The 17949-nt window shown below is 45.6% G+C and overlaps 2 protein-coding genes across 6 annotated transcripts; one reads left to right on the top strand and one right to left on the bottom strand.

Annotated features, from left to right (window-relative positions):
• The first annotated feature begins 107 nt into the window (after window positions 1-107).
• On the top strand, window positions 108-3285 carry glrx (glutaredoxin (thioltransferase)). Of its 3 annotated transcripts, none has more exons than XM_086116789.1 (3): window positions 108-380; window positions 1025-1156; window positions 2179-2334. In XM_086116789.1, the coding sequence occupies exons 1-2, from the start codon at window positions 174-176 to the stop codon at window positions 1136-1138; spliced, it is 321 nt and encodes a 106-aa protein (XP_085972915.1). In that variant the 5' UTR covers window positions 108-173; the 3' UTR covers window positions 1139-1156; window positions 2179-2334. The 3 variants fall into 3 exon arrangements, with proteins under 3 accessions (XP_085972915.1, XP_085972913.1, XP_085972912.1); XM_086116787.1 differs by lacking the exon at window positions 2179-2334 and adding an exon at window positions 1353-1758; XM_086116786.1 differs by lacking the exon at window positions 2179-2334 and adding an exon at window positions 2956-3285 and having other exon boundaries at window positions 111-380.
• On the bottom strand, window positions 1567-17611 carry rhobtb3 (Rho related BTB domain containing 3). Of its 3 annotated transcripts, none has more exons than XM_086116784.1 (13): window positions 17200-17609; window positions 16274-16505; window positions 15146-15338; window positions 13094-13251; window positions 12795-12903; window positions 11615-11810; window positions 11320-11516; window positions 9144-9253; window positions 7287-7392; window positions 6359-6562; window positions 4220-4386; window positions 3827-3923; window positions 1567-3080 (listed from the first exon to the last, which is right to left on the bottom strand). In XM_086116784.1, coding segments are annotated over exons 1-13 (1890 nt in total). In that variant the 5' UTR covers window positions 17202-17609; the 3' UTR covers window positions 1567-2961. The 3 variants fall into 3 exon arrangements, 2 of the variants coding, with proteins under 2 accessions (XP_085972910.1, XP_085972911.1); XM_086116785.1 differs by having other exon boundaries at window positions 6389-6562; XR_015101529.1 differs by lacking the exon at window positions 1567-3080 and having other exon boundaries at window positions 4220-4382; window positions 6389-6562; window positions 17200-17611.
• Between the last annotated feature and the right edge of the window lie 338 nt (window positions 17612-17949).

The raw sequence follows: 17949 nt of genomic DNA, 5'->3' as shown, positions 1-17949 counted from the left end.
CCTTCCTAACCAATCAACGCATTTCTATCTTACCCACTCGAGCTACGGCGAGTAGTGAGGGACACGCACACTCTTCATTTGAGATAGAATACTGTACAGCACTGACCAGATGAACAAAGCGCAAAGACGCCGAGTCGCTCCTCCCTCCCATCGTCGTCCGTCCCAAACTCAAGATGGCGCAGCAATTCGTCCAGGCTAAAATCAAAGGAGATAAAGTGGTTTTGTTCATTAAGCCAACATGCTCGTACTGTATCACAGCAAGGGAAGTTCTATTGAAGTACAAATTCAAGCCAGGACATCTGGAATTTGTTGACATCAGCGCGCGTCAAGACATGAATAGCATGCAGGATTACTTCCTGGAACTCACCGGGGCCCGCACCGTGAGTACAACTTGTGACGGAATCAAAGTGAAAGTTAACAAAAGTATGCCTTTAATGGCAAAAGTTTACTTCGAACATTATTGGACGTATGTCTGCATTTGCGGAGGCGTGTTGTTAACGCTACTGCGCATACTCGATGTGACATCATTTTCAATCGATTGACGATTGAATGCCGAAAAGTGAACGTCGCATTTGTGACATCCTGTCGTAAAAAAACGATACGGTTTTGTTGTTGGTATTGTGTACATGACGACTAATATAGGGCTATTTATTCCCCTTCGGTAGTCTAACCCAAAAACGATTTGCATATTCGTTTCCAGCGCAATTACGTCCATGCAAATATTTTACGTCACCATGAATCAATAAGATACCGCTCATTATCGGCGCTCCATCAGTGCTTTACAAGCTACAGTGGTTTATTTTATTACGAAAAAGCAACATAATACAGTACATGTAAAATAGTGCAAAAAGTAATTTTACCTCCAAATGTCTTAGCTGGTGTTTATTTGGCAGTCTTGTATCCCCAATGGCTTGGAAAAGTCAGTCGCTGGTGATTAAAAAAAAAAGAAAAATTGGGGGGGGGGGGTATTTATTTATTCTAAGTTTTTAACATTGTCTCATTTGTGCTGTTCATTGGAATTTAGGTCCCACGGGTGTTCATCGGAGAGGAGTGTGTCGGCGGTGGCAGTGACGTGGCAGAGCTGCATAAGAGTGGCAAACTGGAGGGAATGTTGCAGTCCATTGGGGTTCTCCAGTGACTTCCGATAAACTGTCAGGTAGGGTACTAAAAGAGTTGAATCGATTTTTACAAGCAAGGGAAAGAAATACACAAATGCTGTGATACCTGCATCCACAGCCTGTTTTGTTCTGTGTTTACAGATTATCATTGACATTTTGAACAAATTAGTACAAATGTGTGTCTGTGCATAGTGTTCACAATGCAAGTCATACTTGATGTGAATCCGCTCTTAGAAGAAGAGGAAAACACAACGGCACCATTCTGAAGGTTATGCTCTTTGTTCCATCTGCATCGGTCTCGTAAGGGTCGCGGGTGAGCTGGAGCCTCTACCAGCTGACCCTGCGCAAGAGGTGGGGGTCACCCCGGACTGGTCAGCAACAATTTATTTTACTGATGATGTTGTAGTGTTAGTTGTCTGCTTTCAACCGTTACACTTTCACATGGCTCTTTCAATGCACAGCAAATATTGTTTAATCAAGAATGATAAAGCTTTTATGAAAATCATCAGTGTTGTACAGTACAGTTAAAAAACAAAAAATACTGTTGGAATATAAAAAAATGTGGATTTTACAAAAATAATTGCAGCACCAAATAATCATAATTTAAAGTAGAAACTGGTACAATAAATTGTGTATCGAACCAGAGGCATTGTGATTTTTTTAATGTAGCAACAGATATGTGGATGTGAATCTTTCCCCGAAATCGTCATACTCCACATCATGCAAGCGTGACCAAAGTTATTGCCCGTCTATTGCCATCCTGGATGTGATGTATGCGCCACTCAAGTGTTTCGTACATTAGATGATTTCATTTTCAGCCAATTTGAAATGTCCACGTCCGACACAGACTACAAGCTGAATGAATGCAATGTCATGTAATAATCAAATCTCTTACTCCTATAGATTGGGAAGAATTCAATGGTTGTGCCTCCTATTAGCTTATGAGAGCAAACCAACCCCAACTTTTTTAGTGTTCAGTGCCTTGCCGAATGAAATTCAAATGATGCTCTATGTCCACTAGAGGCATGATATGCAAATAATTTAATCGTGTCCACTACAGGGGAGCCACACATCCTGACAGGGCAGGGGCCAAGTAGAAAAAGAAACCACGCAGGCCTTCTCCCACTTGTCCAGCAATACCTGTGACCATTTTGAAGGGGCAAGCACATGATCCTGATGGTTGCCAGTCCACGGGATGGAGCCATTCGATGTCACAGTTTTGAGAGTCATAAAGACCGCATCTGCCAACCTGAAATTGAATCTTCCACGGTGCAGTTGTTTTATATGCATACCGGTGTTTAGGCATCAGTCGTTTTGATATTGGCCGAAGTGGAATGACGACAGAAAGCGTCATGCCGTGGTGGTTAATAGGGTTGCAAAATGGTGGGATTTTTCAAAGTTCGGGGGCTTTGCATGGGAATTTAATACATTGGAACTGAAATATAGTTGTGGGGGGGGGGGGGGGGATGTATTTTAGCATTATCCTGATTAACATGAGATTTCATTTAGGTATGATGCAGGGTTCTTTTTTTGTCCCTTTGGTTGTCCCCCCCCCCCCATTTGTGTTTTGAGCCCAAATTCAAGCCTCAGATAGGTTGCCACTTGAGTGGAGAAAAACAGAGCAATTGTGCTACCATCATGCACGGACGTTCCCTTACTATTAAATTCCCATCAATTCAAATGAATTCCCTTTGAAAGTTTCCAGTTTTGAATATTTCCAAAATTCCCCCAGTTTAACTTCCCATGGAAACTTTCCAGGAATTTGCCAGCCCCTTTGCAAATGTGTTCATTTTTTTCCCCTTCTTCTTCATGTTGCTCGACCTTTCTCTGCATCCAGGTGACGTCACATGACCGTGCAGCGAGACTTGCGTAATTTGCGTCGCCGTTGCTGGTACTCGCTGAGCTCCTGTAGATACCCTCTGGATGGCCATCGAAGCCTCTCCACCTGCTCCCGCTCCTCTTCTGGAACACACACACACTGCTGTTTCCAGTCTCGCGTCCACGTTGCTGTATCCCAATAAGGAAGGCAGAGATTTGTTTTTGCTTCTTTGCGCTCGCTCTCTCTCTTGACCTTTGACCTTCCTCCTTTACCCTTCAGTGCCATCCAAAGACTAAAAATAAATGTCGTGTGTGTAAGGGATGATAATAAATGATACCACTGAATCGACATTGCAGTTTGCTTTTCATTTTGATAAGCGGTCCTTTAATAAGCCTTTGTCTTGAGCTTCTACGCTTTCCATTTAAAAGTGACTGAGTGGCCAGGCATGTTTATTATTCAACTTGGACTACTAGGTCATATGTGTACTGTATGTACAGTAAGATACGAGGCTTTTTATTTAGTAACTGATCCGATTTCAGGAGTTTCCCAAAACAAAGTTTTAGAGCGACAGCTGTATTTTCCCCATCTGGTTGGTTGATCAGAGCTAAAAAGTCCTGCAAATTGCACAACGGGTGACGGAGGAGGACATGTTGGACATGATTCAAAGTTCATTTCCAAGAAAAAAAAAGTGAGAAAAATTGTGAGGATAGGTCAGACAACACTGACCGTCTGGTTTTGTTGATTTAAAAGGGAACGTGCATTGTGCCCAATGCGTTTACGTGCATTGAAATAAAAGCGACGACGGGCTTCTTCGGTTTACTTGCCATTTTAAGTATTATGAACACAACTGGACATCAAACGACACTCGTGCCGTGTAATGCACACTAACCTGAAAGCTCCAAAAAGTCAGGCTTGTGGCTGAAGATCAGGTAGTTGTTGGCAATGAAGTGGAGGAGCCACACGTACAGCTGCTCGGCGTTGTGACACTATCGAGCGGAAGAAAACATTTGAGGATAAACTGTTTTTTTGAACACATTCCGTCAAAGTAAGTGTGGCTCATTGTTGCTTTTGGCCAATGCCCTTTTTTAATTCTGCCGACTGAGCATTTACCCAGTCCTGAGAATTAATTATTTTTAAAATCAACAAATGACCTGGTGAGTCTGTTCGTTAAAAAACAAAAGAAAAAAAACATAGCCCTAGAGCAAGCTTGCTCACCCAATTCAACTGACAAGTCGATGGCCAACCAGGTATTCTAAAACCAGGGGCTCTCCCAAACACTGACCTTTGCCCTTCGGAGGAGTCTGATCACGCTGATGCCAGTTGACGCCAGCTCTCTGCTGGGCATGCTCTGCAGGTATGCGCAGACGCACACCTCGCACAGATGCTGCAGCCGTTTCACCTGGTACATCTCCGCACACACCAGCACGGCCATGGCCTGCAACACGCTGGCTACCAACAACAACGAAAGAAAACACAACAAAAGGGTCAAGCTGAGAGGGGCGCGTTTAAAATCATTAATAACCCTTTCATGCAGTCTGTAATCTGATAACATGATAAGCTGTGCACTGTAGTAACCGTTGTCCCTGAAAGGGTGAATTACATTTGGTCAGCTAAAATTTGTGTCAGAGGACACTGAAATAGACAGAACCTACTTTCATCGTCTATGCTTGCGACAGAGTGACACACAGAACAATTAGATGCGCCTCCATTTGATGGCAAGACGCGCCTGGGCCCAATAAAGGTTGAGGGGGAAAAAAAAAAAAATGAGCGAAAACATTTTTAGGACTTGGGTCATTGCACGTGTCATGGATACGCTGTCCCCATGTGGCCATAAAGGCACATCCAAACAATGACCTATTGTGATTTACCTGTCGTGCAGTCATTTTGTCTCCTTAAAATGGTCAAAATGTTTGCAATAATTTGTTGTGTGTGTGTGAGTGAGAGTTAAAAATGTTCAAGGAACAACCAGATGATGCATTTGTCCATGCCATATCCCCAAACGATATGGCATGGTGACTTCCCCACCACACGGCGAACAGCTGCACACTCTTTGCTCGTGTGTAAGCTCCTGCTCGAGGCCACCTTTCCTCTGATGCCAAGTATGCCGTTGCTTTTGCCAAGATGTCAGACGAGAACCTCACAGGCATGCGTGCCACACCATGACGCAATGTCACAAGGTAAACAAAATGTCTCCTAACGTAACCTGACTGCCGTCGCTCATCCTCCTCCTCTAATAAAGGTTGATGGCTCGCATGCTCTCGGGCGGACAGGTGGTACCCTTCATTCCGATTTGTATCGACGGCCGCATAAGACTTTAAATTATGAACATACTGTATATTTTGCAATCAATGTGCATGGAACAGACTGTATGTCATGTAAAGCATGGGGATCACACAAATGGTATCCTCCCTCCCTTCCTTGGTGAAGTAACCTTGCTTTGCCCTTGACTTCAGGGCTGTTACACAACAGTCAGTCAGCCTCTGGAGTTATTGTTGTTTTCTTCATTCTCATGACTCCAAAAGAAACCCGAGACCTGCCTGTCCTCCTCGTACAAAACGGCATCTTTGTTGGTTGGTTGGAGTGGAGTTATAAATATATTGTATACTCGTTGAAAATATGACTTTGTGGTTGCATGTGACCTTTGTGCCGTTAGCGCATCGCGGTCTCGGCGTCATCGCCGGAGAGAGTAACAATTTGTAATTGCAAAACGAAGTGTTACAGATGTAGCGAAAGGGGGGGACAATCAAAACAACAGCGCGGCTGGCCTGCGTTCCGGCACAGACGTAAGCAGAGGAAGCTACGTGTGGGATGTTGTCGTGGCGAAGTGGAATTTCATATGACGCTCGTCGCTGTTCTTTTGGTGGCCCCCGGGGAGTGACAGCGGCAGCATGTTGCGCTCACGCAGATGGTTGATGCGACTTGTCATCTGTGCCCGTGTTGGAGGCTGCATTGAGCGAGGCCTGCGGGAAAACACTGCAGCGGCACACTCGAGTCTTTTTTTTTTTCATCTGGCGTGGCTGCTTATTAAATGGGATGCTTTAAATAGAACACCTGCTGGGTTTTTTTTTAATTGTCACCAAAATATTTGAGAGTGTCACCATATATAGCGGAACGGAACTTATTAAAAAAAAAAACTTAACTGCACAAATATCCATGCCAAATTTCAGGATTGGCAGGCTATCGGTAAGCATATATGCATTTATAGATGTCACTGATCCAAATTAGGATTTGGCCACGATGGAGGTGTGCGCTCCATTAAGTGCAGAGTTATAAATGCGTTCTTCTCCCTGACTTATTTAAATTCAAACGCAGAGCCCGAGAGAGGGTGAATGAATAAAAGATGAAGTGAAAGTTTCACCATCATACATACTCAATTGTAGGATTTAATGAGGGCAGACGATGAAAGAAGAAATTCTCTTACGGCACGTGGTTGGCATGCCGGTGAACGTACCGGGACAGCAAGAGTCCGTGTAGAGGTACTCCAGGAACGACAGGAAGGTGTCAGACGAAACCCCGTGGATGGGCACCACTCGACTGCGGGCCTCCGCGTACTTGCCACTAAACATGGCCGCCATGACGTCACAGCGCGCCACCAGCACTGCTCGATGTGCTGGCAATACGCTCCCTTGAAAGAACACACCAAACACACAATATCTGTACACTGCGAGTGGTATGCGGAAGTAGATTTTGTGACAAGCGCCACCTCGGTGAGTGAGAATCTCCAAATCGATCGCCTGCTCAATGGGTGCAACGTAAGAGTCATGGAGCCTTAGGTCAAGAACTCCAAAAACGCGGCACTGTACAAATGCTTCCCTGAGCTCTATGGCCGTGCTGGGCGGGGCAAAACGTGTTCCAATTCATCTGACGTTGTGAGTAAATCTTTCCGAATGGGCTCTTGAAATCAACGAGGAAATAGTGACACACGTAGCGTGCGCGCGAGCCGTGACATTTTTTGCCGAGTGCCATTCACAGCCCGTGACGGCTCTGTCGGCACTCAGGCTGCAATTATTTTTGCAAAAATGAACACAATGGCCCTCACAGAACAATCCTGAACTGGTTTGAACTCACGGGTACGAAGAGAAGAGCGTCTCGCTGTCCTTGTTATCATCTTGTTATCTCGGGGGTCCTTTCAAAAAGATATGTGGGATGAAACGCAAAAAAAACAACAAAAAAAAAGGGGGATGGAATGCAGCTCGTTCTTTGGACCGTTTTTATCTTGTTTTATCTTCGTATGGATGACCAGGCCCGTCAGCAAGCTCATAATTCAATCGAGTCTGATAAAATGTGACCTTCCTCTCCCGCGTGAGTGCGCATTCATTTTGTGAATGTTAATGACAGAGTCAACCCACCCTGCACCATGAAGATGACGTCCGAATAAAGAGGGGAATTGAAGAGGTTGACGAGAGTCTGGGGGCCGAGCTGGGCCGCGCGTGCGCTTGGGGTGTCTCTGGTGCCCTGCGCGGGCACACGAGAAGCCAAAAGAGGAAGACGCAGCGGGTTAGCACCTGAGCTGGATTACAAGCCGTTCCAAGGCAATTGCTATTCTCCACATTTCTCCCGCATCCCCAGTGCAACAAATGCGGCACCTCAACTCGTCTCACGCTGTCAGGCGCATCGATTAAAACAGGTGAAAAATGGAAAGCAGATGCTGATTTTTTTTATTAATGCCGCTAGAGAAAGACAATTTCACATTTTATTGTGATACAGTGTAGGCAGGGGCAAGTACCGATACCAGGTATACGTATCGGGCCGATACCGGGCTTATTTTGATACCAGTTACAAGTATCGGGCCGATACCGGCCTTATTTTGATTTTCAAGAAGCATGTCCTCACGGCCCCTGCCGATACCAGCCGCCGATACATAAGGCAAAATAAATAAATACAATCTGACATCGAATAAGTCCTCCTCGGCAGTAGCTGACGCTACACTGCGTCAGTTTAACGCAGCGCCAAACTATCACCCGCATCAGAAAGATCTTTGTTCACAATTTTTTTTTATCATCGTCAGAAATAGAATTTTATACATCAAAGTATGAGAGGTATCAGTACTCTCTATCGGGTATTACTCAAAGAGTGAATACTCATAGTCTGATATCCCTCATTGAGTGTATCTGTTCCCTTTTGATCCAGATCTTGTGATGGATGTCATCAGATTGTGCACGTGTACTTCATGTGGCCTGTGCGCAGATCGAATTTTTCACAGTATCACAGTACAGTCATTGATGGCTCTCAAACATATTATGACGGGAGACTTAAGGGGCTTCATCATGTTGAAGTCACGTCTCAGCTCGTCTGTCCTCACGCAGATTTGGTTCTTCGAGACGGGCTGCGGCAGAGGCCACCTAATCTCAATTGAGAGCGAGAAATCACGCTGATGAATTTTATCCCTGATGTCCGGTATTAAGACCTGACAAATAATCTACTTTTCCTCCCTCAAGAGCATCTCTTGTTTATTTACCGTTAATTCCCACAGTGCCGGGGAGGTGATTACGGTGACTAATTATGTAACTATGCTAATTATAACAGCACCGTGTCAAAACAAGAGCTCGCCAGTTCAGGCTGATTTAAAAACATGTTTATGAAATCAAATCGATTTCTCATATCACAGATATCACATATCACAGTTTAACCTCTTATTTGGTAAGGAAATAGAATACTTATGATGTCCACGCTTAAAACTGCTGCATCAGAAGCGGGGCCGCCATCCCTGAAAGGGTTCAAGTAACCCAAACTGAAACCTCTAACACAATGTCACGGAAAAAAACGCCAGGTTATTTTACTACCCAGCGCATTGGGTTGAGGAGTTGAACCAGCACGTTCCGGTGAAGATTTGGATCCAACAAGTGGTAAACACGACCCATACTTACTGTTTATTGTGCATGTTAAATTGCTCCATGTATCCTTTGTATGCAGCGATGGCTGTTTGAAAGTGCTCTATAAATACTGTTGACTTGACTTGACTTGATACTGGTGAGTTAAAGCGACCAAGTCTGTGTGGCTGCACTTCATATGAATACACATTTTCTTGTCAATATTTTCCAAGAAGCTGAAACAGCAAGTCTCTTGCATGATAGCTTTTGCACCGGTTTTTACATTGGATGTTCAACTCACTTTGCTGGGATTCTTACTTTTATTTGTTGGTACTCCGGACGGGTTTGCGGAAAGTAACAGAGAAAACGTGCAAGGACCATCTTGGATTAACTCACCCTGTCTCTGCCGATAAGCGATCGTATGCGCTCCATGAGCTGAGCCACTGCAAGCGAGTTCTTCAGTTTCTCTTCCAAGGCCTCCTGCAGGTGCTCCCACTCCCACGCGCCTACGAAACATCGACAAACGCATCGATTCTCCGCACTTCTCAAAGGACATCTATTGAAACACATGTCGCAGACCCTGTTTTTTTGAACACCCACATAACCTGACCTAGATTGTCAATGAATACCCCCAAATGTGGTATGTATTCTGAAATGGGCATTTTGTTTCGGTTTAACTCTTTCAGGGACAGCGGTTACTACAGTGGTCAGCTTGTCATGTTATCAGGTTACGGGGTGCATGAAATGGTTAACTCACAGTATTTGCCAATTGGTCAGTTTGAAAATTCACAACATGTTTTTTTTTTTTGGGGGGGGGTGGTGTATATACCATCACTTGCACTATAAGATCCAATGCAAAAAACAAAATCAGTTTTTCCACAATTATATCAGTCATTTTAAGTTTATTTTTATTTATTACATTTAATCGTATGCAAAGTGATATGTAATATTTCACATGCCGAGGAACAATGGTGTGAGCCAAAAATAGCCCCTTTTAGACTACTTCTCTCTCTCTTTTCTTTTTTTTTTTTACGTTTCCTATTAGGTTGACATCAGCCTGTCATGGATGTCTTCACAGATCAATCTGCTCGATGATGCACAGCTTTTATGCATGGGGCAGCCGAAATGTCTTGATTCAAACTAAAATGGAAAATGATCTTTTTGTTGGCAAAAAAAAACAAAAACTGAAACTACATCCTGTGTTTATAAAACTAATTATGGCCAGGGTATTAGCAGGATACTCCGGCTTCCTCCCACATCCCAAAAACGGGTGGAGATTAATTAGACGTCAAAGGGCTCAAAAGAAAAAAAAGCCACTCAGTTGGTCGCTGCTTAATTCATCATCTGACGGTTGTACAACATACAATAATCCCTTAGTGTGCAATATGTGATACATTTGCGATTGTACGCAGTATACTGAGCCATTGACAAATCAAATAACTCAGCAGCACGCTTGAAAAGGAGGCACGGTCTGACAGAGTTAGCATCAACCTAGTAAAATCATGGCCTCTGACACACACACGCACACACACAAAGGCAAACCAGAGCGTGAAATTATTTCACGGGGGGAATTTTTTTTTTCTCACAGACACATGATATCATTCTGTGGGGTAAAAAAAAAAAAAAAGCTAAAATGACTTCTGTGTGCTCTTCAAACAAATGAACATCAAACAAGAGCTCCTGGGGTGTTTCCTTGGGCAATGCAGAATAAACGCATACCTATACAGCACGTGAGATGAGCCCTTTCAACCAAACACGCAAATGTAGCAACTGAACAGTTTGCGTGGCAGGCGCGCGAGGTTGGAGACTGAATTAGAATCACCGTGTGAAGCAGACAGTGATTTCTTTCAGCGACACCTAACATTGTCTCCTTGCAGTCTTCGAGAGGAAAAATGACATTCATAGTCTGCTCTTGGCTCTCACCCCACAAGCTCAAAAAGCAAAAGGCACTCACGCTATTATCCTCCACATTCCTTCCTCATCCTCAGCCCCCTTTTTCTTTTTGCAACTTTCGCCCTCATTCCTCTGCCGCCCTCGTATTCTCCCACACATGAGAAAAATCCACAATTCACACTGCGCCAGTCTTGTCCAAGAAGCGAGCGCTTCTTCTTTCTGCAGTTCCCCCAAACAGACTCAGTCTCGCCCTGTAATCTGCTCGGCTCTCGCGGCGCTTATCGGTCCTCGTTTGTGTTTCACCCGCGAGCGCGACAGCAAACGTGAGCATGTGTGCTGTTCGTCAACGTTTGACTCATAAACACACGAAAGGCTGCAAAATCGAGCGGTTGTGATTTTTGCACGCCGCGCACGCCTTTGATGAAGTGCGCCACAATCTGACACGGAGCGAGCGCGGCACCGCAGACTTTAAGCCGCACTCTGAAAAGATATTCACGAGGCGCTGAGTACATCACACGCTTGTTGAATTAGGCGCCACGTGCTGGAAGAAATGAAAGGAGAACTCGATCTGCAGGTTCTTAACTCACACCAAACCCAAGGCATTGTCCACTACCCATTTTCAAGATTATTGTTTGCATGGCACGTGTCATGAAGAGGCAACTGTGTTCTGGTGCTTTACCTCTGTAAATGAACATGAGCGTCTCCCATAAGCACATACACAAGAGAGGGTCCTTCACCACCAGACGAGAGAGGCGACCGGCCAGGTGTCCCTCAGATCGAGGCATGTCGTCAATTATTGCACCGTCCCAGGTGGAGAGTAAGGAGTGAGGGCCCGCATCCCTCTCCCGGCAGACGCACCGTGACTGCGGCCGCTCCCTGTCCAAGCAGACAACATTCAGCACAAAGGTGGAGGCGAGCACCCGCCGGCGACAGATGGTCAAAGAGCTGGACGGCGCAACGCGTCTACCTCCTACCTGGTCTTGGGCCCCAGGAGCAGCTGTCGGAAATACGGGCTGACGGCGCAGAGCACCGAGGCGTGAGCCCACCCGAGTTCTTTCCCAGAGTCGCCGGCGTAGAAGGCCACGTCGGCAAACTGCACGCCGCGTTCCAACAACCACTGCATGTCTTGCGAGAAGCTGGACTCCTCCACTCGAATTGGAGGAAGACAAGCTGAGCAAAGGGAGGGCGCGGGAAGCGCGCCAGGTAAGAGTGGCGCAAAGGCGGAGGAAAACGAGATGAGCTGTGAACTCCACAATTAGGCATGAGGTGTTGCTTTTGGGGGCGGGGGGGGGGTCATCTTAGCGATTCTTGAACCGACTCCAACAGTTATGGGCTAGGAATCAATTCTGAAGAAAATTGTCAGGAAACATTTGAATGTGTACTTGAGCAATGCATTGAATGGACACAAAATGGAGAAAAAGGGAGAGTGGCGAGGGGGGGGGGTGATTTCACAAATCAGTCCTATTATGTCTCCATTTATGCACCGCAAACTCTCCTCTTGGCTTTCGCTGAGCAGTCCATCGAATCAGAGAAAGTGACAGCGTAAAATATGGAGTTAAGTGACAAGCGGCAATAATTCCCGCAAGCGGCAAAAGGACCCCAAACTGTCGGTCTTGACGTCAGATTACAAACACAGAAGCAAAGTGGACAGACGAACGAACAGCGGATTGAGCAGTTGCAATGATTATTCCAAACGCAGTAAGATGCTCAAAATGTCATCAAAATGAAAGTACAATAACATGTTTGCAGTCTGGAAGGTAATATATAAGAATGTCAATTGTTTTGTTTTTGTTTTTTGTTGTTGTCACTTGTTGTCAATTCTCAGTCTGGTGTTGAAAACATTCCAGACTAAAATTGATTTCGACTTCAGTGACAGTCTACCTTGCACTTCAACTCGCTTCGAATTTCCCAATTCAGAAAAAGACATATCGATCCTGACTGACCCATAGCACGGCTTTTTTTTTGGCTCTGTAAACTTGAGAAATAAATGTCTGCCTAGTCATTCTACTGGATTGAAATGGGAACACAGCCAGAACAGAAAACACACAAAAATTACATTCAACTTGACACCCAAAACACAAAATCTTGCAATGATGTTGTCGTCTTCCGCTCAAATGCTCTTCTCAATTTTAGACACGAAATTCTTCATCTAACCTGGTTGTTCCAAGTGAGGCGGGCGAAGCTCGTTGACTTTATTTCCTCGCCTCTTTTCTGGCTTCTCTTTGGCTTTGTGTTTCAGACACTGAATCATGAAGTACTCCAACTGAACAATGCAGGGGGGGGGGGGGGAACACACTTATTCAAAGCCATGGTACAAAAATAAGTTGTTACATCATCTGTTCTTTGCTTAGGGAACAAATTGCCCCCCATCATAAGATGTACTACCTTAAAAATGAATAAGCCCGAGGTGAGATTCAAAGCATGTGTGTGCGTGTGTGTGCGCGCGAGCGTACCACGCTGCCAAAGTAGCGACCCACGAACACATGGTTAAGCGAGGGTAACTCCAGGTAGGTGGCCCCAAGGTCCCGGGACAGCTGCAGACCTTCACTGTGAGGCACGCAGCTGCTCCAGTCAGACGCGCACAGCGGGCATGTACAGGGAGGGCCATCGTCTGTACAAAGGGATGACAGTTTAGTTATTGGGCAACAGTGACTAAATTCATGTTTTGCGTAATATTTTATTACACGGAAATGTGACAGGAGCTGCAATGTAATGTTTGTGCCACATTGCAGGTTATTCAGATCAATGGTTATGTCTGAGTTGAAACGATAGTACGTAAATGAATCAAATTTAAAAAACAATAATACATTTTTTTAAAAAAAACTTCCCGAGACTCGGACCCTTAACCGCAGAAGCGTGAGGTAGACAAGCTACACACTAGACGCCATGCTATACTCAGATAGCGCGCTGTAGAAAGGAAGGGGGTCATCAAAAACAAATCTTAATGTGACGAAAGTCCATTATTTTAGTTGATCAGGCCGCCTTTTCATTCATTCATTCCAATAAAAAAAAAAGAACAAAGACTACATGCCATGACCAAATTTGGCATGCCCATCAAATTCCCTTTTGCGCTCATCAAAATACCTCACAAACACCGTCAGATGAGCATCATCAGTGGTGCCACTGTTCGGAAAATGCACAGCGTTTAGCATTCCATCACCAAGCTACTTAAATAGATCAAAAACCGGCCGGTGCTTCAGTGCGTCTGGTTGCTGCGGAATCTGAGAGGGGGATTTGCTTCACTCTAGCTGTCGTTTTGTTTTGCTCGCCTTCAAACATTGTGTCTATCTCAGAATGGTGTCTTGTGCTTACCCCAAATCCACACCACTCCTGATTCTAACAAGAGCTTTTTTTCTGTTGTTGTCTCATAGATGTGACAAGAACCGTGCTTGCAATTTGTTATGATGATTTCCTACTAAATTCTCACCTGAGAATTGAAAACCACTCAGACGCAATTATCTGAGCATTCCGTAACGGCCAATTTAACAAACAAACCAAATAAATCAATCCAAAAATGTCTCATCACGTTTTTTGTTTTTTTTAGACCGACACAGATAGCGGGGCATAAAAGAAAAATCGAATGGGAAGTTCTAATTCTTGAATGAAGACACGGTTACCCGGCTGTGTTCTGCAATATTCAAGCATGTAATATCTGCAGTGATGCGCTGGCAAGAACCAGCCGTGCTGATCTACGGTTTACGCAGGGGGGGGAGTGGGGGGGGGCAGTATCTGACAGAAAATTAGTGGGATTATCTCGCAGGAAGAAAAAGGGACCACAGAGAGACAGAACAAAGAACAGAGCCAGAGAGAATGAGTAGGACACAGCTAAGTGCTGAGGCATTTGATAAATCATAATGCTAAGAACCTACAGGCACTCAGCCAAGTGTGTGTGTGTGTGTATGCGCACATACGAGACAGAGTGAAAATGGGGGTGTGAGTATTTGTCAGGCGGCGACTTGGCACATCAGTGTTGCGTTTATGTGCGCCAGGGCGCGCGTGTGCCCTTGGCGGAATAGCGTGCCCCTTTGCTCGCCGCCGCTTTAACGGCCACGTTCATGCATGTAACTGCAGCGTGGGTCCGAGTCAAGCAGCGGAAAGCAATCCCAGCTCAGTCGTCACTCTCTGCAGTCATGAGGCGAGACTTTGAAACCTTCTCTCGGTAGCAGCAACAAACTGAAAGCCAAACCCCTCTGCCCTCGTGCAACACCGCAAACAGGCGCACACACGCGAGTTCGCGCGTACTACTTGCACAACTCGACTGTGATCTTTCCGGGGCGTTGCACTGACAGCATCTCAAAGAACGTTGAGCAAAAAAAAAAGAAAAAAAAAAGCTAAAAATACAATATTTGAGAATGTGCTAGAAGCCAAGAGAAGCATATCATGAGGAGCCTGTCAAAGTATATTACTGCTGACAAAAACAGTTCACAGACTAATCGGTGATAGAAACTTATAATGAATGAGAAAATGAATCTTACGGGGTATTTAAAAAAAAAAATCGCCCTCACCGTTTAGCCTCGCGCCAACTGCCACCAAGATGACAGGCACGCCCCAGTGCCTAAGAAGTGGGCGGAGTCTTGGAGCATATCCATTCCTAACCTGCTGGAAGGCCAGCTTGTCGGTCACCGAATACTTGATGACCAGAATGTCCGCCTGCTCAAGCACCTTACGTACGCTGGCCCAGTCGCTGTCCAACAAGTCCTGGGGAAGAAGGTGGAGACACCGGATTAACGGACAGTTTGCTGTGATGACTATCATGGATGTGACCTGAGATAACCCCGAGCCACAGTATCGGCTTAACGTCTTATAAAAAGACTTGATTGAAACAAAAAAGCTGGCGAAGCCTGCAGAGCGTTTTGAGTCATTTGAATAAAAACAAAGAAGCCGAAAGATGAAATGACAGACTATTGCTAAGCAAAGACAGCTCTACAATAGAGCACTGAGTGAACTGCTGCAAATTCACAATTCTCCAATTCGTGTGCTTTAAAAAAAAAAAAACACTTTTCTTTCTCCATTCTTTTTGAGGGAGTTTGAGGACAGCATGGTAGAATTCTTTGCACAAACCTGCAATCAGCGCTTGGAGGGAAAGTGGCTTTGACAATAGGAAATGATTGAATGTCTTACGACAAACAAGCAGCATACAAAGTAAGACCGTCAGTTTGGTGACACGTTTTATTACCGGCATTACCTCCACAAAAGTGATTACCTTTCGACTGCACTGTGTCTCTATTAGCAGTATTGTTGAGTGAGGCAGGAAGGAGTGTCTTCACACACAATGTTGCTCCACGCTGACACTTTACATTTTGCGAACATCGACATTGTGTATACCCGGCAAATCTTTACTAATTGGTCCAGTTCGGGCACATGTTGGAAGGGGACATTGTGGCGCTTGTCCATATTAGGACGATACAATTTTAAGACATCATGGCCTTGGCAGAGGTCAGTACTCCATAAACACCTTTTGAGTTAGCCATAGTGAATTCTCTCCTGTTGTACGCAATCAAATTGAATTAAAAAGCTTTGATTGCAAGCATTTTTTTCTACTGCTTGTCTTAATTCAAATTGCCAGCCAAATTGTAGGACACGTGATGCTAATACAATGCTAACACCGAAGTCCAAAAGCAGACATTGCTTACCCAGCTGGGACAGTCCTGGACCACGATGGTGACATCTCCAAAGACACGTGAGGTGTATTCCATGAAGGCTGGATTATGCAGGCTCCTCTCCAGGTCACCGGGACCCACAAGCGCCCCGTGGCCCAAATAGCTCCACAGCAGACCTCCCTGCAGCTGGCCCTGGCCCATTATCTCTTCCCCTGGCCCGACACCACCGGGGCACTCGCTCCCCAGAGCCACAATGTGAATGGACCTGCGAGGGAGACAAATGAGCCACGAGGAAGTACTTCAGAAAGAAGAGGGGCTCATTGTTTTTCCTGGTACTCATCCATCATGCCAGTGGAAGAGATACTGACAAGCTTGGCAAAGGCCCATCAGGGAAGTGAGAATGTAGGTAAATAGTTATCGCGAGCTCTTCATCATTTACCTTCTTCAATCATTTATTGGACACCGCAGACCTCACCACAAATTATTTCCTCTTTGAAAACCACACGCTGTTGCTGATGTGTAAATTCGTAAGAGAAGCATGCCAAGAAATTGATACCAATGAAGAAATGCCCTTGAATGCATAGACAGCTGTCAAACTCAAGGCCTGTGGACCAGATCCAGTTCTGTCTGTCATGTTTTTCTGGCCCGCACAAGTTTGCCACAATGATCCGATATGATGGGACGATCATTAGTGTTCCCAATTATTACAGTTCGGCCTCACTGGCCAAAAGCAAAGCCAGATGTCAGGGCTAGCCATAGCTTCTTTTTTTTAATGTTAAAGGAACAACTTTAAATAATTTCTCCTCGGAGGTTGACGAATCTTTACTTCATACCCGTGGATGGATGGAATTATCAGATAGAGGTGGTGGTGGTGGGGTTTCGGCATTCAAGGGGAACTGAGCACGAAAGCGCCCTGATGTGACGCCTTTGGAAGGAGTTGTAGGCAACCAGCAACTTACATTGTGTTCACGGCGCCGTCGTTGCTCTACGCTGTGGAGCGTGTCCCTCTCACGGTGCGTTTCCACGCCAGTCTGCGGCAGTCAGGCTCGCCTTTGTCCGCAGTGAGCCACGGCTCCGCTCCGCCGTTAATCGCTCTCATCGGCGGCTGGTCCCACTGGAGCCCCGTCTCGCCAACTGGCATTCCCCCCGCCTCGCTAGTCATTCATAAAAGCCGTAGGTAGCCTCGACCCGGCGTCGTCCCGACGGCAAGCAGACGGCTGACTGGCCGCGTTGGAATACCAACAACACTCAAAGGACAAATCACTGACAAGTTGCCAGCGGGTAGGCGGAGGCAATTAACCACCGTGGACGAGCAGAGCCTCGCGCACCTGGGCCCAGACCACATTAATGACGTCGGACTCTACAACAAAGTCTTTCGGGCAACGAACGAGAGAGAGAGAGAGAGAGAGAGAGAGAGAGAGAGAGAGAGAGAGAGAGAGACAGAGAGAGTGAGAGAGAGAGTGAGAGAGAGAGAGAGAGAGAGAGAGAGGTGTGTGTGTGTGTGTGTGTGTGTGTGTGTGGAGGGGGGGGGGGTCGAAGCAGTTGCTTGACTCAGCAAAGACTCACGAGCGTGCAGAGCTCTAATTTACTGATGGTTTATGTAGCTTGGGGTCAATGGGGAAAAGGGTAGCTTTCACCATCGCAATTGACTACAGACGTAGGGGCCAAATAATAACATTTACATTTCACACAAAAAGAAGCTCTCATAC

Source organism: Hippocampus guttulatus, chromosome 8 (assembly GCF_054856545.1).
Source record: "Hippocampus guttulatus isolate MCC_2025c chromosome 8, RoL_Hgut_1.0, whole genome shotgun sequence".
Taxonomy (NCBI): Eukaryota; Metazoa; Chordata; class Actinopteri; order Syngnathiformes; family Syngnathidae; genus Hippocampus; species Hippocampus guttulatus.
Note: the sequence above shows the minus strand (reverse complement) of the source record. Positions and strands in the feature narration are given on the sequence as shown.